The sequence below is a fragment of the Tachypleus tridentatus genome, chromosome 12, assembly GCF_004210375.1.
Source record: "Tachypleus tridentatus isolate NWPU-2018 chromosome 12, ASM421037v1, whole genome shotgun sequence".
Lineage (NCBI taxonomy): Eukaryota > Metazoa > Arthropoda > Merostomata > Xiphosura > Limulidae > Tachypleus > Tachypleus tridentatus.
In genome coordinates this window covers 13,462,629-13,490,408 of record NC_134836.1, presented here as the reverse complement: position 1 = coordinate 13,490,408, position 27,780 = coordinate 13,462,629, and the positions used below count along the sequence as shown (strand labels likewise).

Genomic DNA, 27,780 nt, shown 5'->3' with positions numbered 1-27,780 from the left:
ATAAATTTTTCACTTCAATACCCTTCTCTGATAACATACTAATGACTTTTGTAAAAATGTTCTCAGCATTAGCTTTGTAAAGTTCACAGATTCCAAGGAAATAGGTCTGTGGTGTCACTGTACCGAACTGATCCATCTCTAGTACACGGATGTAGCTGACAAGGTTCTGCTTTACTGAAATGTCTGTACCTTCATCAATCATGATGCTGAATTTTCCATTTTTGGCTAGTTTGTTTTTTAAATTTTCTCTCAACACTTCTGCCATACAATCTTGGAAGTCACTAACACTAGTGTTGTGTTCACAGGTAGTATGTTGGTCCACTACCAGATGCTGGAGCTGTGTTGCACCCTGGAATTAAAACAAAAAGAATAAATACATAAATAAATAATTTGTGGGAGTAGTAACTCTAGAACATGAATACATAAATCAGTAACAAACTTCATCAAGAACAACGGAGAAATTCCACTTGTAAAACATCAGCTGATAATCCTTCGACAATTTAAGAACATAAAAACTGTATTACATACATAATAAATAATTTGTGAGATTAGTAATTGTGAAATATGAATACGTAAATCAGTAACTATAACAAATTTTTCATTAAAAACAACAAATAAAATCCACTTGCAACAAGAACAGAAAAACTGTATTGTATACATAATAACTTACCTGCATCATACATAGTCTATTTAGATCTGGAACTAGGGAACTTGGTAGGTCATGCTTTGCTGCAAAGTAAACATTGTGCATTGCAGCTATGATGGCAGTCTCACTTTTGTTTGTGGCTGAGACTGTGGCCTTAGTCATCGCTGTAGACAGCTTGGACGCCTCCATTGCATCTCTGTCGTCTGAAATAAATGATAAAAAAATAAATTACCTCATGCATTACAACATCTTTTTAATGTAATAACACTGCTAAAGAATTAGGAAATAAATTGACATGGGCATATTTTTGTATTATATTTAATAATTTTATAAGTTTAACTATCCAAATAAGTCTCAACATTCACTCAGTCAATAAATACCTTTTGTTTTCTGATGCTTGGTTAGGTTTTCTTTTTTCATCACTGAACAACTAGTTGTGAAAGTGTTTGAGTTCTGTACTTTAATGCACAATGTGCAAAACATTTGTTTTGTAGAGGCTTCATATTTGAGCCAGTTAAATTCATTCAACCATTTTTCTTGGAATGATCGTGAAATGTCAGTTTCAGATTTGGATTTTTTTTGATGGAGGCATTAGACAACTTTCACTGTCTAAGGGGCGTTTCGCCTGCAAAGAAGCCATTCTGAGATCTCATTGATGTCGAGAAAACCCACTTGTAGACAAATATATAGGCAAAAATGGCTCGTTTGGGTTGAGAAAATATTTTACATAGAAGAGCGAACAACGTTTCGACCTTCTTCGGTCATCGTCAGGTTCACAAAGAAAGAGGTAACTGACCAGAAGCTGACCACATGTTTGGAAGGGGATGTGTAACTGAGTGTCGGAATGTAGAGGGTGGTGTTAGATGTTAGAATATATAATTTTATTTATTTTATTATATTAATATAGGTATAAAGGCATTCCTTTATGTTGGTTTATTTTGGGTTTAAGTTGTTGTATAAGTAAGGCTTCTTTAATTTTGCTTTTGTTTTTGTTTGTATCTTTATTTAGTATTTGAGTGTTTTCTATGGTTATGTTGTGTTTATTTGACTTGCAGTGTTCGAAAACGTGTGAAGGTGACTTTTTATGTTCTTTGAATCTGGTTTCCATTTTTCTACTTGTTTCTCCAATATAGAAGTCGTGGCAGTTATCACATTGTATTTTATAAATAATGTTGGTGTGGTGTTTGTCAGTGTAGTTTTTACATAGTATAGACCTCAGTTTTGTGCCTGGTTTTTGAATAAATTTGGTATTAATTGGAATGTCATATTTTGTTACTAGTTTTTGCCAAATGTTGGTTATTTGTCTGCTGATGTCAAGAATATATGGTATGCAGCAGTATATGGTTTCGTGATTTTTTGATTAGTGAGATATATTTGTTTATGTCAGCTGATTTTGCTTTTTGTCTAAGTGTGTGCATATAATGTTTTCTACGGTTTGTGCAGGAAACTTGTTGATGTTGATGAAGTATTGTTTTATTTTGTCTAATTCATTGTTAATTTTATCTGGTGAGCATAGTTTTATGGCTGTGTTTATTTGGTTTCTTAGTATGTTGAGTTTTTGTTCTGTTTCATGTGCTGAGTCCCAAGGAATGTATAGTCCAGTATGGGTGATTTTTCGGTGGATTTCTGTGTTAAATTGTGTATCGGTTCTTGTAATTTTGAGGTTAAGAAATGATATTTGATTGCTTTTTTTCTGTTCACATGTGAAGTTAATATTGGGATGTATAGAGTTAATGTGATTGAAAAAATTATGTATGTGTTCTGTAGATCTGAATCCCGCAACCATGTCATCTACATATCTGTACCAGTATAGTGGTGGATGTAATGCTGTGTTAATTGCTTGTGTTTCAACTTGTGTCATAAAAATATTGGCTAGAACTGGTGATACTGGGTTTGTTTGTATAGCTGTGGGTGTTGAACATGAAGTTTGTCTTTATCGTAGTGAATTCTATGAGGGTTGCTAATTGGTTGCTGGGAATGTCTATAGTTGGGTTAGGGTCTCGGATATAGAGTTCTAAAGCTATCTTGCAGGCTTCACTGGTTGGAACTTCTGTAACGAGGGATATAACATCGAAACTGGCCATTAAGGCTTTATGATTAAGTTGATTTAGATTAAAACTTGAAATTAAAAGAGTTTTTGATGAATGAGCTGGCTGATGTTACATATTTGGAGAATGCCCATGCTATGTATTTACCAAGATTGTAATTAAACGATTCATAAATGGACATTATTGGTTGTAATGGACAATCTGGTTTATGAGGTTTGGGGATGCTGTATATTTGTGGTGTGCGTGAGTCGGTTTTACGTAGGTAGGAATAAAGTGTTTGTGAAATTGTGTTGGCTTTTTTCATTTTTAGTAGTAATTTGTTTAGTTGCGTCTCGTGTGTCTTTGTTGGATTTGTGTGTATTGGTTTAAATTTGTTCGTGTCTGATAGGATGTTCTTTATTCCTACCTACTAAATAAAGAAACAAACATAAACAAATGCAAAATTAAAGAAGCCTTACTTATACAACAACTTAAACCCAAAATAAACCAATATAAAGGAACGCCTTTATACCTATATTGATATAATAAAATAAAATTATATATTCAAACATCTAACACCGCCCTCTACATTTCAACACACAGTTACACAACCCCTTTCAAACATGTGGTCAGCTTCCGGTCAGTTACTTCTTTCTTTGTGAACCTGACGATGACCAAAGAAGGTTGAAACGTTGTTTGCTCTTCTATGTAAAATATTTTCTCAACCCAAACGAGCCGTTTTTGCATATATATTCTGAGATCTGATGAATTCGCTGCATATTGGCTCAATTTATAGAGAATCTTTCCACTAATTAACATTTAGTTTTTTACAAGTACGTTTTTATTATGGTACTAGTCCAGTAACAGCTTTTAATTAAACTTACTGGCCAAGCCATGTGCCATTAGACAATGTAATTACAGGTGTGAAAGCCATCACAATCTTCGTGGTCATCCTTTAATTATAGCACCTTTAATCAACCACATATAAATGAATTATTCGTGTCAAGCCGTTTGGTCGCTGTTGATTGGACAATTTTTCATACGTTTGTCAATCCTGACCATGACCTTGCATGAATGCAGACAGGTTATTCATTTTTATCTGCTTACCGCATACTTGCATCAAAAAAACTTTGACGTAGTGAACCAGTCTAGCATTTTGTAAACAACAGTGTTTCGCCAGTATATTCGCCAATTACAATTTTTCTTCGCCAAAAAACAAAAATAATAGCCATTGGCGAATATGGCGAGCGACAGCGTGAGCTTTGAGCATGGTATCCATAAATGTTGCTTTCAAAGAATGTCTTACATGTTCATTGTAGTGTATTTTATTCCTCAATAAGTTGGGAGTTTTGGTAAGTGGGGTTTATTTTTATTTTTGATTGTAATTGTTTCTATTTATTTTTAATAAAGCACAGTTATACCATTTGGTAACACTGCCTTTCCATACAAAACACTATGTGTAAATTAAAAATTTGTATTAGGGAGAGAAATTAATAAAAGAATGGTTTGTACAATGTACATATGTAATTATTTTGCAGTTGCTCTTAACACTAATAAGGCCTTTATGCTTAAAATGTAATTGCTCATTTGTCTAGTTTTGAGATTTATATCCGAGACTTCCTGAAAACAGGTTGATTGTTAATATTATTAAACAATGTTATGATAAACCTCTCATAACTCAGTTCAGAAATACTAAAAATAACATGAAATATTGTAAAAATATGTTGCTTATATATTTTTTTAATAAATCTAAATATTCTCAAATATTTAGATTTGAATTTTAATGCTCTCTGTTTTAGTTCTGTTTTTCCAGACAATATAATAAAATTCAAAATGAACTGTTAACTTTCGAAATTATTTACATCTTTAAATCCATAAAAGCATTCAAATTATTGAAAGCTTTGTTCTTCAAAGTCAAGTTATTGTAGCTATTTTGAATGAGTGAAATTTTAGTAAAGCATTCAGTAAGTGTCTGTTGTAAAAAAAATACAAGTGTAGAGGATGACATTTCAGAAGTCTCCCACTTTTCATTTGCAGATTCAAGACTTTTAAAACATCATTCTCTATACTTGTTTTTTAATAGTAGGCAGTTGCCATTCATTTCTGTATACTCATCATGAATACTCTGCCTAAACAATCTATCAAATACCCATATGTGAAATATCAAAATATCCTACTGTTATTACCTTGTCATACTTAGGCAAATATTTTTGATTATTAAAAATCAGTTAAGAAATGTGCTTCAAAAGTTATACTCTCAAATACAGCAGAGGTATGTTTTGAAACCTGTTACTTACAATTTTTTATGAGCATATTCCTATATAAAATTCATCAAATATAATATTTAAACTTCCTTGTCTTTGCTGTTAACAGAACTAAATTGAGTTCAATAAAAGAAAACTGTTGAAATATTTAAAGATCTTAGAAAGAACCAATGATGAAGAGAATCTCCATACTAAAAAGCTTATGCTTAACTATGTAGATTCAGCATGTAACTTACTGCTAATATCATATTTATCTTTTTATAATGTATTTATTGACTTTCTGCTTAAACTAGTTGGCTCATAACCACAATGAAAACTTACTTTATTGATTGAAACTTTACAGATTATTTTATATCTGTCAAAAACCTATACGTTGGTTTCGCACTACACACTCAATGGTTTAAACAAACTCTGATTCTTCATTTGAGATGATGACATTATTAAGATACCTTATCAATTTGCTAACTACAGTACTAAAAAAGTCATGTGATACAACATTCCTTAGTTTAAACAATCTGGTTCTTCATTTGAAATGATGACATTATTAAGATACCATATAAATTCATGAGTTATAGCACTGTAAAAAATCACGTGATGCACTGTACTAAGGTTTAAACATATACCGTATTTAGCTTTTCCTTTTAAAATTTTAGGTTTTTGTGATATATAGAAGTAATTTTAAAGTTTGTTCAGTATTACACAAGTGGAATGATTGAATAAGTTACTCTAAGAGTACTATCCTGTAAACAGAAGCAATTTGATATAGCAGCACAAATATTACACTATATTATAATTGTTTGCTTACCACATTTTCCAGTGGGTGGGCTCCAAACACCTTGAAATTATTTTGAGGTTTCCCTGGTGTGACAATTAGAACTACAGCCTGCTGCCCCACTCTTGTGCTGTACTCATCAATTATTGCTTTCAACTTCCTACAACAAACAATTAGCATCCATAAACAAAAGTTATAATTAGGTAAAATTCATTTACAAAAACAAAATAAACAACCTTACAAATGGAAATGACATATATTATTCTGCATATTTCATTAACAACTACACCACTATCATGTAATAATAAACTAATACTTAAAACAGCCCCATTTTTCAACTATATGTTAAGAACGTTCTTGCAAATTAACATTTATCCTAAATCTATACATGTTTAACTTTCTTTTAAGGATTCACTTAATAGTTTTGTACCAGTAAGAATAAAATTAAATTTTTTCTTCACTTTTAGATGGACATCTTTTACTTTAAAACAAAGACTGACTTGAAACTTTCTGTCCAATTGCTTATTGGTAAGTTTGAAGGCTTATAATGCTAAAAATTGGATTTAATACTCAAAATGTGCACTGGGATCATTGGTGTAACAACAAACAAGTAAAAATGAAAGTCAGGTAACAATAACCTGTAACTAATTTTTAAATTTACCTTTAACTAGAAATATTATATTAAAAAAGAAAAGGATTAACTTGTATTTTCTGTAATAGTAAGCCAATAACTAATTTTATAATTTGCAGGCAACATATATTACAAAAAGTTGAATGTCCTGTAACAATACCCCAAAAACAGATTATTTAACTTAACTTTAATTGAAATCCCATATTTCAAAACCACATATTAACTTTTAGTTCTGTAACAATAACATAAAAACTAGTTTTTTAACTCACTTTCAGTTAAAAATTGTATATCTAAAAACAAAAGATTAACTTGAAATTTCTTCGATAGTAATTCAAAATCTAATTCTAAATTACCTTTAATTACACACGTAATCTTGAGTAAATTTGCACATTCTGTAATAGTAAAATAAAGCTATTTTTAAATTTACCTTTAATTAAATAAATATATTACCTTTAATGCTCTATAAAAAAAAAGAAAAATATAATATTCAATCTACCTGTAATTATATATTCTATGTTAAATAAGAAAAAAGAGATGAAATTGAAAGTTCTGTATTAATAAGTAAAAAGTAATGTTATCATTTTCTTACACTGTAAATAGATTTCCAATAAATACCTCCCATCGTACAATAGTTTTTCTTGATCTTCTACTGCCCTCTAACCCATTGAAAAGAGATTTTCTGGTTTGATGCACTAGATTTTATACCCCATGAGTTCAAGCTACTCATTTAGCATGCACAAAGCATAGGACAATTCTTCACCAACAGGAGAATAATATACTCTCCAAAAGCGACTGACTCTCTCTATATTACTTGACATGAAACTCACTTTCAAGATGAGATATCCAAGAAACAGAAAACTACCAAAAGTATGAAGCATGTGATAAGGAATTAAGTATTTACTGGAAGTCTATTTTAGTGTAAGAAACTGATTACTTCTGATGCCATACATACCTATTCTCACACAACAGTTAAAATTAATCTCTCATTGAGTAGATGGAGAGACCAGTGTAAGATCAAACAAGCGACCCCTGCAAAAAGTATCTGTAGAGAATCAAACAGGTGTGGTCTTTAATGGAATGAGAGTACATCTGGAGTACCTTGAAGAAATGGAATGTCATGAAATGGGGAGCATTGAGGTTTGGAGCTAGTAAAAGAAAGACAACATCAAACAATTTATCAGATGTAAATAATCAATATGAGTCCAACTCCATCCTAGGGTGTACAAATATGACTGGAAGCAAACCCAACTCTGGTAGGAGTAGAGTCAAAAGTAGTGTAGAGAAAAAGGGACAGAGAGAGATAGCTCCAAACCCACATGGAAAAAACATAAGGCCAATGGCTAGTTTTGGAATTATGAAGAACGAAGATATAGGCAACTAATGAGATAAAGCTAGGTATCTACTCAACCCCAACTGTGGAGACAAGGTTCTACATCTTGTTCTTGGTATTATGAGGTAAAGGACCATAAAAATTCAAAACCAGTATATATAGAGCATGGTGGTAAGGGCAAATGGATGTACCTTAAATAAACAAAGTGCTGTACTGCAAACAACCAAAATTATGATGAGTAGGTAAACAATCTGTTAGAGAAATTTCCAAATCAAATACAGGAGTCAAAAAGTACAACAAACTGTGTTATGCCTCAACTTAAACATAAGATCAGATATTAAAAGCAAGAAAAGAATGATTCCAACTCAACTGTAAGAGCAGGGAAAAAACATTGTGCACATGGCATTACAAGTAGGATGTGGAATGCCTACTCAATCAGAGGAACAAGAAAAACATCTTGTAACTTGACCTATCAATAAAGGGTCATCTACTGGTATTAACTGTTAAAATCTGGTGTGTTCTACCTGAACCTGGTATTACGAGAAGAATCCAGCTTTGGCTGGTCCAGCTCCAACCAACATCAGCACACCTAGGATTAAACCATGAGGTGGTAGAATGCAAGAGAATTCCTTGGTTTGCTCTTTTCTGTGTGTAGTGTAGTGGCATGTAATGTTAAGATGTGCATTCTACACTTTGAAGAAATCTCTAGCAGCTGGGAACTGGGAAATGACAAGGACTCCTAAATTCAACTTGAGCATAGAATGAATAAAAGGCACTAGGGGTGGTCCAGAGGAATGTCACACTGAAGAATGTGCAATGGGAGACTGTGGAACCCTACTCTGAAAAGCAAACCACTCCTGATTTATTCAAACAAGGAGAGGCAGGGTTGGGCAGCAATCCCCTTTTGCTTTACTCATGGTAGTCTATGAGTTATGGTCCATTAAGAATGTATGAGAGTTTTACATATGGATATGCACACACACACACTTGGTAAACTGTTAGTGAATTTGCAGAACACCCATCTTGATATTGTGTGTTATAACCATAAAGGTATTTGGTGGGGGTTTATAGAAAAAATACCTGACCAGGCAACACTTGCCACTAAATAGAATTTTAATAGATATTGAAGAAAAAATGAGGACCCTGAAAGAAAACAAAACAGAAAAAGAACAGTTTAACTGGTGTAAGTACAATTAGATGATATCCACTAGAGAAAAGCACAGCCAGATGGTGTAGTTAATGGGTGACAAAGGTATAGGGAGTAGTCCACCTTCCAGCCTGGACAATCTCCTGTTGAAAACAATGGGAATGAGCTATTACAGACACGATAGTATCTCCAATCTGATGAGACAAGGTATTATAAATGAGATGCATTTCTGAAAAGAGAAAAAAGGAAGCCAAACTAATAAGCTGCTGAACCCAACACAAAAGGATGATGATAGAGAAGCCAAATGACAAAGAAGAGCTCCAGAGGAGAAACAAACAGGAATATGACACAGAAAAGGAAGTCATACAAGCCACATAGCACCAAAGAGACTCCATACAGGGCACAGAGGGTGTTCTGAATCTGACCTAGTGAAATATTGGATATGGAAGGAATGAAGCTTGGTACAAATACAGAAATGCTCTCAATGGTAGTTAAAGCCTTAGAGAGGAAGGAATGGTATGGATATAACACAATATATGTACTATGATAAATGGTACAGCAAACATCTATTGCAAAGAAGTCAGATCAATAATGGCTGCAAATCATGAGAAGAATTAAATAAGTCAAGAGGAGAAAATTATATGGGGAACATGAAGCCAAAGGTTCAAAGGGAGGTTGAGAAATACTACACAGGACAAGATAGAGATCCCAAACAAATACCAGAAAGACATGGTGAGAACAAAGAACCAGAAATGACCAGAACAGGAGGGAATGAGTAGGAGATGGTAAGAGCCAATAGAATCTGATGAAGTTTGACCAGCAAGGTGAAGAAGCAAGAAAGGCAAGGAATGGAAGGACAGAAGAGGCACAAATGTTGTAGCAGAGACCAATGACTAAAAGTAGTCCAAGGTCATTAGTATATAACAATGTGAATAATCAGACCAAGAGGGAAAGGAGAGAAGCATCATCTGGTGTTAGACCTTGTCTCTAAGCAAAGCACATGACAAAGGTCATGCATGAAGTCAGGAAGATGGGGAAGTGGGATGAAAGGTGTCCAGTTGAGGTTGATGAAGGAGACAGATGAAAGTGTTGAGGTGATGACAATAGTAGAGACATCAGGAGAGGGAGCCAAGGCTGATTTGGTAAAAACAGAGCCACCAGCAGAATTTGTGGCAGAAATGGATGAAAGAGATTATTTTGGGGAGAAGATATATAGATGGGAAGGCCTAATGTGAAGGCCCCACCATTACTGACTGAAAGCATCTACCCCTCAAGCCTGAGGATGAGGAATCAGAGACTAGAAAGATGGCAGTTTATTGTTCAGAAGAATGACAAATGTAACTATGTGCAGGGTACCTAGAGAAAAGCAAAATCACTAGAAAATTTGAGGATTGAGGTATCATTCCATGGGAATAACCATATATGGAAGATGGAGAAAATGAGACAGAGCTCAATGAAAAGCTAAGAGCTGCAAAATACTGATGCAAAGCATGGATTTGAAGTAAATCTAAAACATATCCAAGGTATTTAGATATGTACTCCAACTCAAAAGTGAAGCATCAGTAAAAAGATGAAGATCCAAGCAACAAGGTGGAAGAGGAACACTAGTCATAATATGAACTCTGTCCAACCACCAAGAAAAGTTGGCCCAAAGGGAAGAAGGAGGGGCAAAAGGATGATCCAAAGAATCTGACAGAAGTTAAAAAAAATTACCTTCACACTTTATGTGTATTAACCCTGAAGAAGCCACAAAGACTAAACTTTGGTTTAAGTAAATTATTTAATATTTATTTAGAGTGTAAAGGTCGTTTTATCTCAACCTTCATCAAAAACTATGTAAATCCCTTCAAGGGTTCTGAGTTGAAGTTACATCATTCATAGAATTCCCACTTGGAGGAGACACATGTGAGCACAACATAAGGGTATGAGAGCTTCAAGGGAGCTCACATCTCCAAATTGGAGAGAAGCCCTTGAACTGGAGGAGAATAGGGCTTTGATGACCAATTGCTCCGTACCCTGAAGATGTAGTGCAGAAGGTTAAGCCCAACTGAGGTAGTACTGGTAGAAATCTCTTAAAGGAACTAGATACTGTGTAGAGGAAAGAAAGTAAATTACCAATGTGATTAACTGACCCACACAAGCAGCATTATCTAGGAGAAATAGGATGTGATTCAAAAATGCTTAACTTAAGCTTGAATCCCACAGAACCTGACCCCACTGTATATAGTTGTAGACCGTCTTGATGAAAATGGATGATTAGATAACAGGAAGAAGATGAACAGCAATGTTGAAGGAAGTTGTGAGTAACAATTAGCAAAGAACATCAATATGGTATTCCAAAGAATAAGCATAGCCCCCCAAAATGGTGTCATGCAAAAATGGACACACCTTGAAGTCTCCAGTGGAAGACAGCATCTCTCTCCAAATAATCTCAACAAACTAGAAAGGTAAGTAGGAAAACGACCAATTAAAAGAGCTATGCCAAATTCAACAACAGAATAGATCTGAGATCCTCCAAATATTGTTGGAAGAACAACAAAAGGCCTCAGACAAAAGGGTAAAAACTCAAGGGCAATGAAGTATATGAACCCCAAAGCTTAACTGTAATAAAAACCAGTGTATATGGACTTCCATATCAGAAGGAGAAAAGAAAAAATTGTTTGAATCAAAGTTCTCACATAAAAGAGAAGGAGAGGGTTCAAAGAAAACAGGAGAAACAGACAACATGTGACAAACCTATGTAATGAATAAAAGGGAAAGGGGTTTCTAGAAGGTTGAACTTCTTCCAAAGGTGCATAATATGGCCATATGGCAAAAGAAGTTCCAAGACCCATGTAAGAATCTAACTCCTGATATACCAGGGCTTGCACCTCCTCAGAAGATAATGTTGTTCCTGGAGCCTGGGTAACAGAAATATGTGTGTCCCTAGTAACTTCAGAAACCATGGCAGTAATTACAGTAAAACATGAATTCATAACTCTCAACAACTAGTGTAAAAAATGGCAATTAAAATTTGTAACACACCAACCTGTAAAAATGAGCAAAGTAAAAAAAAAGAATAAAAACTAATAAAGTCTGAAATATTGAAAAAAATTATTGCAAAGTGATAGCTAGTGAAAGACATGTTCAACTCGTATTGTGCCAATCAAGAAAGTAAAGTTCACACTAAGTGGTATAGAGGGAACCAGCTACTCTAGAAGAATGTGTCCACTTCTATTGGTTGCCACAAGCTCTGTGTATGCTAAATGAGCATCTGGAACTTATAGGGTATAATAATGTCTAGTGAATCATGTGATAAAAGCCACTGTTTGAGAGGAGGTGTTTATCGTACAGAAATTTTAGTTTACTTAAACATTCTATGTATGATAAAATAGTTACTGTCTGATATTTGTCTTTGTAGGAGTTATTTAAATTGTATAAAGACAGAGAGAAATTGAGTTCACCTCTGTAGGACCATTTTTTTATATCATTTACAAGTAAACATAAATTGGTGAAGATCATGAAGTATACAAAAAATCAATATACACAACCTCTGAAGACGAGTTTGCTGTCGTTTCCTAATCGAGGGATTAGTTTCAAATATGTAAGATTTCTTTCTTCTTTTACCAGTAGCAATTGCTGCAGCTGCTGCTACACCAATGGGTCCTGAAAAAACAGTTCTTAAGTTTTGTCTTGATTTTGTTTAATTCTTATCAATTAGAAATAGCTTTTGTTTTTAAAGATTGCATTAACAAGCCAGCCTAAATCCAGATTGATCTGATTAACTTTCAAAAGCTATTAATTTTAAACATTATAAGTACTTAAGGAAATGTAATATATAGTGTCAACAAACAAATCAGTTACATGACAGATAATTATTAAAGAAACCAGAAACGTTGTGTCTACTTTGAGGTCACATTTAAAAAATACACCATTATCATTCATTCCTTAGATTAACAGAAACTTTATGACAGAGTTTTTAAACAAGTTTAATAAAAACTGTCCTCAAACCTGGAAAGAAATTCATGCATCAAAACTATAACTTACTAAGTTACTACTAAATGCTAAGATACATCTTATTACCTTTACAGAAAATTCTTAAATCAAAAATAATTTGGAATGAGAAGAAAAATTTTAAGTTTACTTCTTTAGACACTGAGAAAAAGTGACATTAACCTTTGACTACCAAGTATTTCAGCTGCTACGGCAGCTCCTATGCCAGGTTTTTTCAACAAAATTGAGTAATTTTTAAAACAAAGGAAATAAGCAACAAATACTATTTTTTCTCTAAGCCAAATTTATAGTAGTACACAAAATGAAGAAATATGTACAAAACATGAAACAATAATGCACGAAATGTCACTTTTGGGTATTGAAATACATGACACATTTAATAATTCACTTTTGTGTGAAATGTTTTGAAGCAGGGGTCAACACAAAGAGCCACTTTGCAATCAGTACATTCATATCTGCTTTCCTTCCTCATGGATTTGTCAGAGCACACTTTACACTTTCTAGTGGGGTACTTTTACTTATCTGTTTGAGGAATAAGTGTTGAGAAGTGACATTCTGTGAAACGAAGGGGGTTTTCCAAGGAAGACCAGCCTCCGGTGGATTTTGGGCGCTGGGTTTGGTAATCTTCAATCAGGGTACGGATGACACCAAGTCTAAACTCCAGTAGAGACAGGTTGTTTCCCAGTGATTTGTAAACTACCAAAGCATTGTACACTGCTATATCCATCATGTGAAAAAATACAACTCTAATGCCTCTTCATTTTGTAACTTTTTTTGTGGCGCCATTCTGGATAAAAAGTGAAACAGTTTGTATGTAGGTCAAACGCATGTATGGTGCTGACATCTAGCGTTGAAGTTATGTATTATTGAGAATGAATTAATTCGTCCGTGGCACTTTGTTACCGATCGGCTTGGATGAGTTATCTCGTCTATGGCACTGAACAGTGTAAGGTTTCTTTTTACACTATACAGTAATGGGAATGGAACCCAAATGAGGACCCTGAAAAAACAAATTACTATATTCTATAACACTGCAAAGTAGCACAAATGAGAAAACTGAAAATTAGGTTTTTTATGATCTAGCATTAGGAATAGGGTCTAAAAGTATGACTGGAAGAAATGAACCATAACTTGAAGAACCATTAAGTATTTCAAAGGTTGACAAGAATGGTCAATTCCCTCCTGATTCCATTGATTGATATCTCATAAGAGTCAAGACAAATGCCCCAACCCAGATAGAGGTCTATTTAAAAAGATAATAACCCAGATGTGAAAAAGGATCACTCACCACAGTATTGGTCTTCTCAAGCCACCATGTATAATCATTGTAAAAGAGAAGAGGAAGATGGACAAGAGAAAACAAGGAATTCCAGGATAGTTTCCTTTGATCATGTAGAACCATTGTAAGAAAAAAAAATGTGAGAATGACCTGAGAAGATCCATGGAAGCTCGTCTCCAAAAGAGAGCTTCTTGTACAGGTACAGGAGAGAATAAAGTTATGGAAACCAAACTCTCCATGGCTTACAAACAAAGCAGAGATAAATTGAAGAACATATATTAATAACCCAGATACTAAGTGGGTGAGATGAGACTTCTTCAGCTTGACCAATAAACCTCAATAAGATGTCTCTCAAAGAAGTCCTGTCGGAATGGAGCCAAAGAAATCTCAGTCCCAAACTATGAATGTGATGAGCAAAAGTTTGCATTACATAACAAAAAATATATGGAGCTGGTTTCAGGTCAACAGGAAGAGCTCAGAACTGATAAACTTAACATTGATGTACAAATCAAAGGTAAGGTCTGGATGCTGAGGAGATAAGGATGAGATGTCAAAATAAGCATACAAAGCTCCTGAGAAAACAACCACCAGAATGTGAGAAACATTTTCATGGTACATTGAAAAAGGTCATAAAACTGATGGAGACAGAAAATACCTATGAACAGATGCCAATCCTCAGTTTTCTGAAAAAGGTGAGAAACTAATTTGATAACATTCTTGTCCAAATGTCATGACATTATCTTGAAGAGATATCTGCTAGATACATAATCCCCTTGAATAGCAAAAAAAATGTGAAGAGGAGATGAAGAATTTTTAGCACCCAAAAGTTGGCAACAAGGAGAATCAATAGAACCACAAATCAAGACAAGTGTACTCCCCCTGTTCCTGAGCCTAGAGGACAGTCATCAGTGAGGCTGCACTGAAACCTAAAGATAGTAGAAAAATGGATGTGAGAAGAGGAATGACAAACATGGAGTGGAAAGGCATTGGAAGAATGGGACACTGCAGCCAAAAGAGATGGAAAAAATGGGATAGAAGGGAAGTAAAAGTAAAATGGTGGCACATGGTCTCAGCCCATGACTATAAAGCTCAGCTACCTTACCAAAGGAAAGGAGCAAGATGAAAGTCCCAGAGATAAGAGGGAAGTAAACATACTTGAGCAAAATGAACATCTCTTCCCAATAAATCCCAGCAAGATAGTAACCAAGTAGGAGGGGACAAGGGCAAGAAAGAAGAATTTGTCAATATAGAAAACAAAAGGGAATGAGTGTCTGTCAAAAATTCCTCAGGGAATTGGTGGATTACTTCCAAAAGGAGAAAGATGAAAAATAAGTAATGTAAAAGGGTAGTGAGGGTAAGGCAAAGACAAGAAACCTGAACTAAAGAAAAGACTACCAGAGGGCAATGTATCAAACCCCAATGGCTGCAAAAGACACTCTAAAGTTTGGAAGTCCAAGAAAAATATTTTAACTTGATTTTAAGTCAAGGCATATGAGCAATTAGTCAATGGTGACAAAGCATACTGGCACAAGAGTGAAGTTGAAATTTAAAAAAAAAACACTTTTTTGTTAACAGAGATTATGATAACAGGAGGAGGAGAAAAAATATGATATTCTGAAGAAGGGTCTGAAGAAGAATGAAAGTAAAGAATAATAAGAAATAGGAGAGAATAAAAAGTAGCATATCTAAGAAGAAAAGTCATGAAAGGATAGAAAATGTCAAGGTAGATCCATGTTTGCAATGGAAAAGTTGCTCACAAATTTAGGTCACAGAAAAGATTGGCTAAAATATCTTTCCTCACAAATGGAAATTACAGGAGGATAAAAGTCCACATCAAGGTCCAAATAAGGATCAGGTAGCATGAAAGACTCCATTACCCACTGCACAATAACCATTACATCTCCTGACAGACAGAGAAGCACCAAATTATATTCTCTGTCTAGAGTGAATAAAGTCTAGATGTTCAACAGCTTGGAAATGATTGTCACTGTGTAATTCATGTTGTGGAAAATAAGACAAACAAAGTCTGCAAAGGTATAATTGTTAAAAATAAAAATAAATTTTCCACAACAATGGTTTTATATATACACTATAAAACAGATACTTAGAGAATGAGCCCATAAGAGGAAGTTGTGAATTTGGAAATAGAAAGAGCAAGACTGAATACTCCATTGTCAAGTGGTGCAGGATAACCCAGTTGAATTTTTGGCAATATAAAAATGGAAAAAAATGAATCAGAGCTCAATGAACCATTAAAAGCATCAAAGAGTTGACATAAATGGTTAATTCCTCCTGGTTCCATTGACCTGAAATCTCATGAGTCAATACAAGTACCCCAGACCACTATAGAAACCTCTCTACAAAGGCTCATCTTACCACATGAGTACAAAATCAGAAGTGAGGATTGAATGATCAAACAATCAGTATAAAGAGAGCCAGCTGTACTAGGGGTGGTATTGCACTCCTATTAGTGGAGGTTTTTACATATTTATTTGCACTCAATAATGCAGCAATATCATGTAGAAACACATGCAATTAGATAAGATCCTCAAGGATAGACGTGAGCACAAAATGTTTACATATAGAGGGAATCACTAAATTTAAAATGGCACACCACAGTGAAGACAAAGGTTATCCATTTCTCTGGTAGAAGTAGCCTAGCACACAGCAGTAAAGAAACGGATTGTCCATTAGTTTGGTAAAAGTAACCTGACAAACTACAGTGAAGAAAGTAGACATCCTTTAATTAGTAAATGTAACCTAAAACATCACAGTAATGAAATAAGACAACCATCAGTTTGTTAGAAATAAGCTAACAAAGCAAATTGATAACTTGCCTGATAGAGGAATTCTAACATACAACACTAAAGAAACAGTAGATCTATTGGGCTAGAAGAAGTATTGTGATAGTGTACTTAAGAAACAGGATCTATTAGTCCATCAGAAAAAATCTAACACATCACAGCGAAAAAACAAGTTGTCTGTTAATGTGGTAGAAGGAGCTTGACACATCACAATGATAAAACATGTTATCCATAAGTCTGGTAAAAGTAACCTAACACACTATACTTGGAGAAATAAGGCATTTTTTTACAGGCCTTCATGTTTAACTGGTGCCATTGCACTGATGCTCCTAAGTGCCTGAAAATGAGTTTTCTGAGATTTTATTAGAACCTTGTCAAATCTGTCACTGTTTATGTAATTAAATGTTGTTTGTTCATAGAACAAGTTCACAGTTAACTTCATGTGACCTGTTGACTGTTACAAATCCAGTACTTTAGTTTTAACTCGTCTAGACTAGCAATGTTACAGGCACAGTAATATAATATTTTCTTACTATATTATCATATTATGTAGACATTACATTTCTGTAAATATGAAATTAAGTCGATGTATTAAAGTTTAAATTTCAGAACTGATTATTAATTATTAACAAATTCAGAACCACAAGAAGACACATTGGATCATGACCTAAATTGCATTTGATAGACTACTTTGATTTAGTTCATAACACAAGGATGCAAGGGTTCTCATGTTGATCAGAAATTGTCATTGTTCAGTATGAATTGTAAACGTGTCTCAGTTTAGCCAGATAAACTCTGATTTGTTACCATTTGGAAAAAGGAACCTCAATGGACAAATCTGATTTTCTTTAAAAATGCCTTTGGAAGAAACATTGTTACAAAATTTGGTACAGCCTATGTACTGAATGTAGCTCAAAGTTCCAAAAAGCAAAAGGACACTGTCAGCAAAGTGTAGTCATGTTTAAATATATTTATATATGACACTAAATTCATAATGAAGTATATTGTCTCTGTCAGTATTACTTCCAATTTGGATTCAAAAACTGGAAAAGACCAAATGTAATTTTTGTAGACTCTTTACTCAAGTTTATAATGAAATCCCTTCTTTGTTAGTCTTTATATGTATATGGCATAGTACGTATCATCAACTACCTATGTACATTATATAGTCAGTATACCATAGTATAGTAATGTTATTAATATTTCCTTTAAGTCAGAGGTAAACCCTAACATTGTATGAATTACATATAAATCTATATACGTATGCAAACAGCAAACATCTAAACAAAGTGGAGGAAAAAATGGTTATTCTCAAAACAGCTGCTATTGTGTTAGATTCAGTGATATAATCAGGCTTATTTTACATTAAAACTGTCATCGACATTGTATGCATTTTTAAGTTATTGTCAAAGGCCTAACTTGATAACATGGTCTTTAAAGTTTATCTGATTTTTCAATTAATTGTGAACTTTAGATCTGGTTATTTGTTAACTTCATGTCAAATGAGTGTATACTAAAATAAGTAGCTGATTATGTGACCTTTATTATTTAAGTACTAATTTCAACATAATTAAATGTTTTTATGTTATGTACAGTATTATACATTCATTGATTTTTGTTTGTTTTATAAACTAATAGGCCTATACATATATTGTTAATAGTAAATTTCTGTGTTATCAATCAAAGCACAACAATTGTCTTTTACATAAATGCTACTGTATTTGTTTTCTTAATTCAAGCTTTGTTGTTTTTACTAAACTGTTTTATTACATTATATGTCATGCAAAATTTACACATTTAAATTTTTAAGGCTTTAAAAAGATTCTTGATGATGATAAGACTTTTCTTGACACCAATGATACTATTAGTGATGGTCATCATGCTTCAGTGTCCGTCTTCAACCTCAGATAAAAGCTAAGGATACACACAGAAAGCTTCCTAAAACAATTTACTTGCTGTGAATGAACAGGATCTGTTGATATTTTTAACTCTAGCTAAAGTGCAAAAGTGAAATGGATACAACCAAGTTGAAATTTCCATGATACCAGTAAAAGGCAAGAATTTATTAACATTATTGCAGAAGCCATTCATGAGAAAGTGGTACTGACTTGATGTTCAGCAATAACTTTTGCTTAGAGATGAAAGACAGACATGAAAAACTAGATCTGAAAAAGAACTGTTAAGCAAGGTATACCAGTCTATTCCTGTGTTGCAAAGGATAGAGATATGGTATGTACTTACTAACAGCCTTTGTGTATGCTTAGGTGGGGGATGTTTACAACAACTCTTACACATTTTTCATATATCAGTTGCTGCTAACAGTCTCTTAAAACTAACCTAACATATCACACCAAAGAAGTAGGTCATCTGTTAGAAGTAACCTAACATACAACACTTAGGAAGTAGAACATCCATTAATCTGTTAGAAGTAACCTAACATACAACACCGAAGAAGTAGAACATCCATTAGTCTGTTAGAAGTAACCTAACATACAACACCGAAGTAGTAGGACATCCATTAATCTGTTAGAAGTAACCTAGCATACAACACCGAAGAAGTAGAACATCCATTAGTCTGTTAGAAGTAACCTAACATACAACACTTAGGAAGTAGAACATCCATTAATCTGTTAGAAGTAACCTAACATACAACACCGAAGAAGTAGAACATCCATTAATCTGTTAGAAGTAACCTAACATACAACACCGAAGAAGTAGAACATCCATTAGTCTGTTAGAAGTAGCCTAACATACAACACCGAAGTAGTAGGACATCCATTGGTCTGTTACAAGTACCCTAACATTCTTCAACACTGAAGAAGTAGAACATCCATTAGTCTGTTAGAAGTAACCTAACATACAACACCGAAGAAGTAGAACATCCATTAATCTGTTAGACCTATCCATTAGATCCATTAGTCTTGAAGTAACCTAGCATACAACACCGAAGAAGTAGAACATCCATTAGTCTGTTAGAAGTAACCTAACATACAACACTTAGGAAGTAGAACATCCATTAATCTGTTAGAAGTAACCTAACATACAACACCGAAGAAGTAGAACATCCATTAATCTGTTAGAAGTAACCTAACATACAACACCGAAGAAGTAAAACATCCATTAGTCTGTTAGAAGTAGCCTAACATACAACACCGAAGTAGTAGGACATCCATTGGTCTGTTACAAGTACCCTAACATTCTTCAACACTGAAGAAGTAGGACATCCATTAGTCTGTTAGAAGTAACCTAACATACAACACCGAAGTAGTAGGACATCCATTAATCTGTTAGAAGTAACCTAACATACAACACCGAAGTAGTAGGACATCCATTAATCTGTTAGAACATCCATAGAACATCCATTAGTCTGTTAGAAGTAACCTAACATACAACACCGAAGTAGTAGGACATCCATTGGTTTGTTACAAGTACCCTAACATTCTTCAACACTGAAGAAGTAGGACATGTGCTTGCTAACAGCCTTTGTGTATGAATAGGTGGGGCTGTTTATAAGAACTCTTATGCATTTTTCATATGTCAGTGCCTGCTATTAGTCTCTTATAAGTAATCTAACATACCATACCACACTAAAGAAGTAAGACATCCATTAATCTGTTAGAAATAACCTAACATACAACACCAAAGAAGAACATCCATTAGTCTGTTAGAAGTAACCTAACATACAACACCGAAGAAGTAGGAAATCTGTTAGTCTGTTAGAAGTAACCTGACACCTGACATACCACACTGAAGAAATAGTACATCCATTTCTGGTTGAAGTAACCTGACACACAGTACTGAAGGAACAGAATCTGTTAATCTAATAGAAACAATCAAACACATCACATTAAAGAAACAGGATATTGATTAGTTTTGTAGAAGTAATTCAACACACCACATGGAAAAAGCAGAGTCCATTAATCTGAAAAATGTATCCTAGCAAACCACATTGGTCAAAATGTTGTTCTCTGCTTTATTAATAAAAGTGTTAATACCCATACTAGCCATTCTGAGATACATTTTTACTTAAAGTGGGTTTCTTACAATCATGAAGGACATCTATTTGTCTGGTGGACATAGCCTAACACACACCAGTGAAGGAGAAATAGGACACGTATTATTCTGTTGTATGTAATCTGACACACCACACTGAATAAGTGGGACATACATTAGTCTGGTAGCAGTAACTTGAAATACTATAGTGAAATAGAGCATCCTTTAGTCTGACTGAATTAAAAGTCAAACTATCAATACTTGTGTACATATTTTCTTCACCTGAATTGAATGTAACTGTAAATTTTCTATTTATCATAAACAACTTTCTAAACAACATTAAGTTAATTTTAATGCATTTTATTGTATCTTTAGAGGACTGAAATACTCTTTATATTTCTTTAATATTTTCAGAAAATATGACCTTGCAACTAAAGAATTGGAAACTTACCAGCAGCAGCAAGTTGGGCTGTTACATAATCTCCAACAGCAGAAGATGAGAGCAAGTCAGTGTCATCAAACGTTGTACTCTCTGGAGATGATGGTGTGGAACTCATGTCATCACCTCCCATAATGGAATGATTGACAGTCGAGTTAGCTTCTGTGCTCATGTTCATTTTCACTTCTCAAGTTGGCTATTCAAATAAATTTAGAAAGCCTATTATAAAGTCCTTATAATTTATGTAATGAGAAGACCAGTTGAAATAATGTACTGATGTTCCAAGCAACATATTTTTGAAACAATGAGAGTGCTCTAACATATTGATTGTGTTCATTATCTTCAAGCAACTAACACAGATTATGGACATTGTCAAAAAGTGTTATGAACAAAAATATCACAATAACATTGATTCAGTATTCTTTATTTGATTCCTTATAACTATGCTTTCTAATAAATATGGAAGACAACCTAAGAATCAAACAAGAACAAAATACATAAAAGAGTTATAGGTAATCTCTGTAAGTTTCTGAAGACTTCAAACTATTATATGTGAAATGAATATTTATAGTTATGGTATTTTATATTATTATTTTTTATAAATATTTGCACTTTGTTACTTTATTAATAAGAACATTAGATCAAAGATATTAATAAGATACTGATGTAAATGCTTTACTATTCCATAAAATCTTGTGATAATTTACATACAAATCTGATATATGTTTTTAACATGCAGAAAATAAAAAGTACCTGAATATGCCACCAGGAGTTGATGTTGTTTCACAGAGAGGTATATATACACTGTCAACTGTGGGAATCAAACACCAGATTTTAACATTGTAAATCCACAAATTTACTGCTAACCTACCAGAATCATTTACAAGCAAAAACATGTATTCAATGTCTTTTTTATATTCATTTTGTTTTTCTTAAATTTGGTGTAGGAATTTAACTCGTGTATGTCATAAATACATCACCAGGTGGCGCTAACAAAACATTTGTTGAACGTTTTGTCTTGTAAAGGATTCCCTGAAACAAATTTTTAATATTTTCCAAAGAACAATAATTATTTGTGATAAGTTTGAACACATGCAACACGAATGCTGTACGATTCATGTACATGTATATATATATATATATATTTAATAAAATTGTGAATAAAGTATTTGGTTGCATCTTATTTTGAGGTCACCAGATTTCATCGTGGACAGATAGGCGTACTTTATTCATACCATAAGAATTAATCCTTTAGCAACCAACAGAAACTCCCGCGAAGTTGACTTCTTGAATTGACCACAGATTCTCTCAAAAGGTCATTTTGCTAGCTAAAAATAACATGAACTTCAATACTACAGGATAGGTGGGTGACACATTTGCACCATCTTTGATACTTAAATGAAATAAATATTTTTTATGAAGCTTAACCGGACATGTAATTTAAAGTTTATTTATTAAATTTCGTGCAAAACTACCCAAGGGCTATCTGAGTTGTTCATCCTGTATTTTGAAGTAATAAAATTAACAAAGCCAACACTATCCATCACCATCTAGTTGGTTACTGTAATCGAATAATGGAATTTGACCATCTTACAACACACCAAAAGGCTACAAGTGCAGAGAGGACTATTTTTCGTTATTAATGGGATGCAAACCACAGAACATCGGATCCATAGTCGTGCATAATAATCACGGTAGGTAAAATCATTATAACGCAAACTGTCAACAAAAAAAAGTTGAGTTCTTGTGTGTTGTATAAATTTTTATTTTGTTAGATTTTTTAACATAGTATAAAGAAGTTTAGAAGATGCTAAAGAACCGTTAAAATTTACAATCCATTAAAATCATGTTTTAATACGAGATTGTGTAACAGTTTGATACATCAACAACCTATGATTACAGCTATCGGATGGTTTTAATAATTTCAAGATAACAGGCTAAAGGAAAGGAGCTACTCAACAGCATCCTTCGTCAATTTTTATTTACACAAATCAAACATTGAAATGTGACCTTTACTCTTATTACGCAAGTACACCTCTAACGTCAGGAATACGATTTCTTTGTGAGAATGGAACACGAACCAAGAACCCTTAAAACCACAGATTCTGGCACGCTTACCGCTAAACCATGCCTGCCCATCAAAGAACAGAAGTGGCGCGAACTTTATTTACATTTATCCAAACTACCATTTGATAAACATCTTTGTGCACATATCCATTTATTACTGGCGAACTACTGGTTGATTGGTTATTTGGAAGTAAGCACAATTAAGCACGGTGAGAATTCGCAGACATACGGATGTGTCACTGGGGGCGCGAACCACTAGATCGATTATTACCAAACTTGATATATACTCTTAGGACATATAGAGATCAGTGTTTTGATCTGGCCCCCCACCCCTTGTGTTCTTTGTTCATTTAATGGGTAAATCAGCTTCAAATATATATAGCCAAATGTATCTCCAAGCCTAATATTAAACAACGAGTTGAGTACCTCTTAATTTTTCATGGTTTTGAAAGCTTATTGTAGGTAGATATTACTTAACCATCCCTTATGAGATTTGTTTGTTTTGTTTGTAAATTTTGTCGTCATTAATTTAGCAGTGTAAGACCACAGGGAAGACAAACAGTCTCACCATCCACCAACAACTTTGGGGCTATTCTTTCACCAACGAACAGTGGAATTGATTGAACATTATAACGCCCCCACGGCTTAAGGACGAGCTGGTTTGATGTGACGAGACTTTTATGAAAAAACATCAGGAGGAAAAAACGAACATTAAATCTATATGTATCAACCGTAAGCATGTTTCATGAAAATAACTTTGACTTTTATTACACACACATAAAATAAAATTATATGAATTATATTACACGTTGAACATATTTACTATTATATGTCCTGTCTATTCTCGAAATTTGTAGGGAATTCTTAAAAGTGTAAAAATCAACAATACTTGTCTGACGAAAGCGCGTGATTCTTATTAAAAAGTGGCTAACCAAGGAAAACGGAGAATACTTAAGGTATAATTGTGATTTAGACCTATTCATCAGAAAGCTACAGAATTTGACCAGAAACGTTATACACTTCGAACATTACAAACCGTTCAACTTTAGTGAATTACTTCAAACGTTTGGACTTCTAAGAGGTCATTAAATATTTTCCTCGGTAAAAACCAGCTTGTAAGGGTGTGAAGCGATTCAAGCTAGCCTGCTTAAGCGAGGTGTGACAATATCAACAGATAATTAATTTGCTCGTTTTGGTCCTGGCTCATCGATAAAATATTCAATTCTAGACCACATATAATATTCAGTATAGTTTGTAAAACTATTGTATATAAACCATCATTTGCAATAATTACTAGTAATAACCGTTATCATAAATGATAGTTTTTATGTTTGTATATCAAAATACATTTGCGTTAAAAATCAAAATAAATAACATAAATTTATCATACTAACATTTAATTAACTACTAAGCTCAAATTCAAAATTCCGGTTATTTGAGATAGTAATGCGTTAACACACGTAACATAATAAATCGGATACTCGTCCAAAATAAATTGGCCAAGTGGTTAAGGCACTCGACTCATAATCCGAGGGTCGCGGGTTCGAATCGCCGTCCCTCAAACATGCTCGCCATTTCAGCCGTGGGGGCGTTATAATTTTACGTTTAATCCCACTATTCGTTGGTAAAAGAGTAGCCCAAGAGTTGGCGGTGGATGGTGATGACTAGCTGCCTTCCCTCTCGTCTTACACTGCAAAATTAGGGACGGCTAGCCCTCGTGTAGCTATGCGCGAAATTGAAAACAAACCGAAATAAATTATATTACGCAACACAGGATATAGAACTGGAAAAGCAACCAAGAAGGATGAAAGATCAAGATCGGGGAAAAAAAAGTCCAGAGATTCACCAACTTCTCGATAAATCTGCCAACAAAAATGTGTGATATCAATGGGTCTTACTCTTGCTAAGTCTTAGTAGGTGGTGTGGCCATCCTCCACATAGTTTTATTAAGGTGGTGGGGTTATGCTTCCATTAAATCTTATTAAATGGTGTGATAACACACCCACTGTATCTTATTAGATTGCATGGCTATATTTCCACTAAGTAAAACAGTCACGCGCTTATTTAAGTTTATTAGGTAGGGCAGTGAAAGCCCCATTAAGTTTGTTAAGATAGTTCCGTTAAAATTCACCTATTGTGGAGACACAAGTGTAGAGGACGACGTTTCGAAAGTCTTCCACCGTCCATTCTACAAAGTTTCAATATGTTGAGATAAGTTTCTAAAAACATATCACTTGTTTTAACCGTACGTGTAACTTTGATATATCAAAACAATTCACACTGACCAATTTGTCTTTAAAACATTGTATTAGGGTCGTTATTGCAAATTTACATAGTCCAATAATTACTTTTCCAACAGGGTAAAAAGAAAAAAAAAGAGAGGTCTAGAGATATCCGTGAGTTATCAAGATCCCGAAGTTTCAGATTCTTAACACACACACGTTAAATACAATTAATTTATTTGGTAAATGATTAGTTACTGCGGGAGTCCTTAGAACTAACGTACATAGTGAATATTTCTTTGATCACACTATTTGTCCCGATGCATGAGAATAGTCTCTTACGAGATAAGCATAACATGAAACCAAGATGTGGACAATCTATATCACGGGAAACTAACAACCCATAGTTAATCTTAAAATCAAATACACTCTTTCCTGGAAAAAAAAAAGGAGCTACAAATACACGATTATCAGTGATATTTTAGTAATGCAAGCAAAAACATGGAAAATGAATTCTCATAGACATGGCGATAGGTATCGATCAGCCTCGCCGTATTTTTTTACCTCCCAACTTAACAGCTGAAGGTATATATTTCAGCAGCAAATCATTTCCCCTTTGTTTCTTTGCCCATCTTGATATAAAGTAAATCCTTTCAGTAACTTTATTCAGTAACTCAAGAAATACATTCAGTCCAAAAGAATGAATAATTCTTCCAGTCTTATAAAAATGCTAATCTTAAAAAAATGTAGAACTTCCAAATACATCACACGTTTTGATTACGCAACGTAAAATTTGGAGGATCGTTCACAATAGTGCAACGAAACACAGAACTTCTGTTCACAATCATCCAAATGTATTGATCCGCCCCAACCCTTATCATTGAATTAACATTTCAGTATACTCGGACAAATTAGATCTATTTTATACGTTCACGAAATCACATATATTCGTGCAAAACAACTCAGATTAGAAACATTAAAGTTTTAGGTATGCATAAAGCTCTTCACCTATTAATTTTTGTGTGCAAGTTTACTTTGAATTTTGTGAAAGTGAAAATAATTTAAAATAATGGCTGACAATTTTCCTTTAAAACATTTGTCAAAAATAGTCTACGTATTTAGTTAAATATTTTTATTATGAAATCTTGTCTCACCTAATAGTAATATCTTTTTAGTACAATAACTGCTGTAGTAACAAAAGTAATTGAAAAAACAACAACAACAGCTATACTGTAGATGTAAATATTTATAAACCTAACAATATACATAAGTGTTACATTTTCCTGTTTGATATAACCTTTCTTCGTGAGGAAACAAAACACATCGATTTAATCGATTGACTCATTCAACTGGCGAAACGTTACTAAAATGAGTTCGCTTTTACAGCGATTTTATAAAATTCCTAAAATTCATTCATTTTTGTATGGTTATTTTGACAAAATAGGTACGTATCGACAAATACTGAAATACTTATCAATAAGTTACAAAATCCTCAGTTATAACTACACAAGTCAGGACTAACATAAAACTGAACTTTACAATTAAACATATAATTACAGAAGTTAATCGAAATATATACCATAAAACTGAATGGCTGTTCCTACCATATGGTTGAAATTTTAGTGTCGACCCAACAAGTAATATAAAAATGTTTAATTAGTATGATTTTAAGTGACGTATTAATTATACCTTCAAAAAAGCTTTAGTGTATATGCGGAGTTGCAGTAGTATAGCTGTAATATAAGGTATGAACAGTTAAAACCCACGGTTTTACGAACACAAAGGTATTTTCAAATATCTAAAAATATATAGTAAAAAAAAATTATTATTGTTACTTACCTTACAAACACTAATTTTATTTGGAAATGGATAGCATATATAAAATAAAAATGATTCAATGAGAAGTTAACATTAAAATCGAAACTATTGCCATCATAATACTGTTAATGTGATATAGAACCGATTATTTGTGAATTTATTAGGTTCTTTTAAAAACAAAATATTTTGAAATGCTTTTTAATACGAAAATAACCTTAAAATATTCCAAAAGTTTCATTTGAACAATGCTACCGATACCGGTAGACCTGTGTTTCCCCAATGAAATTATCGAACGGTTTTCTAGGAAACCGACTTCGTTGTTTCTTCCCGATGGAAAGACTGGCCGTT

General features: G+C 33.6%; 1 protein-coding gene across 5 annotated transcripts in view; it reads right to left on the bottom strand.

The window, feature by feature from the left end:
* LOC143234854 (nuclear respiratory factor 1-like) overlaps nt 1-27,780 on the bottom strand; it is a 55,008-nt gene that overhangs the window by 26,445 nt on the left and 783 nt on the right. For all 5 annotated transcript variants that reach the window (XR_013018833.1, XR_013018834.1, XM_076472532.1 and 2 more), the window contains exons 2-5: nt 22,079-22,136; nt 21,338-21,521; nt 12,348-12,462; nt 5,743-5,869 (exon numbers count right to left, since the gene is read on the bottom strand). Coding sequence is in view for 3 of the 5 variants with exons in the window: in XM_076472532.1 (XP_076328647.1) it covers nt 5,743-5,869; nt 12,348-12,462; nt 21,338-21,503 (408 nt within the window). In the remaining 2 variants the exon portion in view is untranslated. The remainder of the gene's footprint in view (nt 1-5,742; nt 5,870-12,347; nt 12,463-21,337; nt 21,522-22,078; nt 22,137-27,780) is intronic.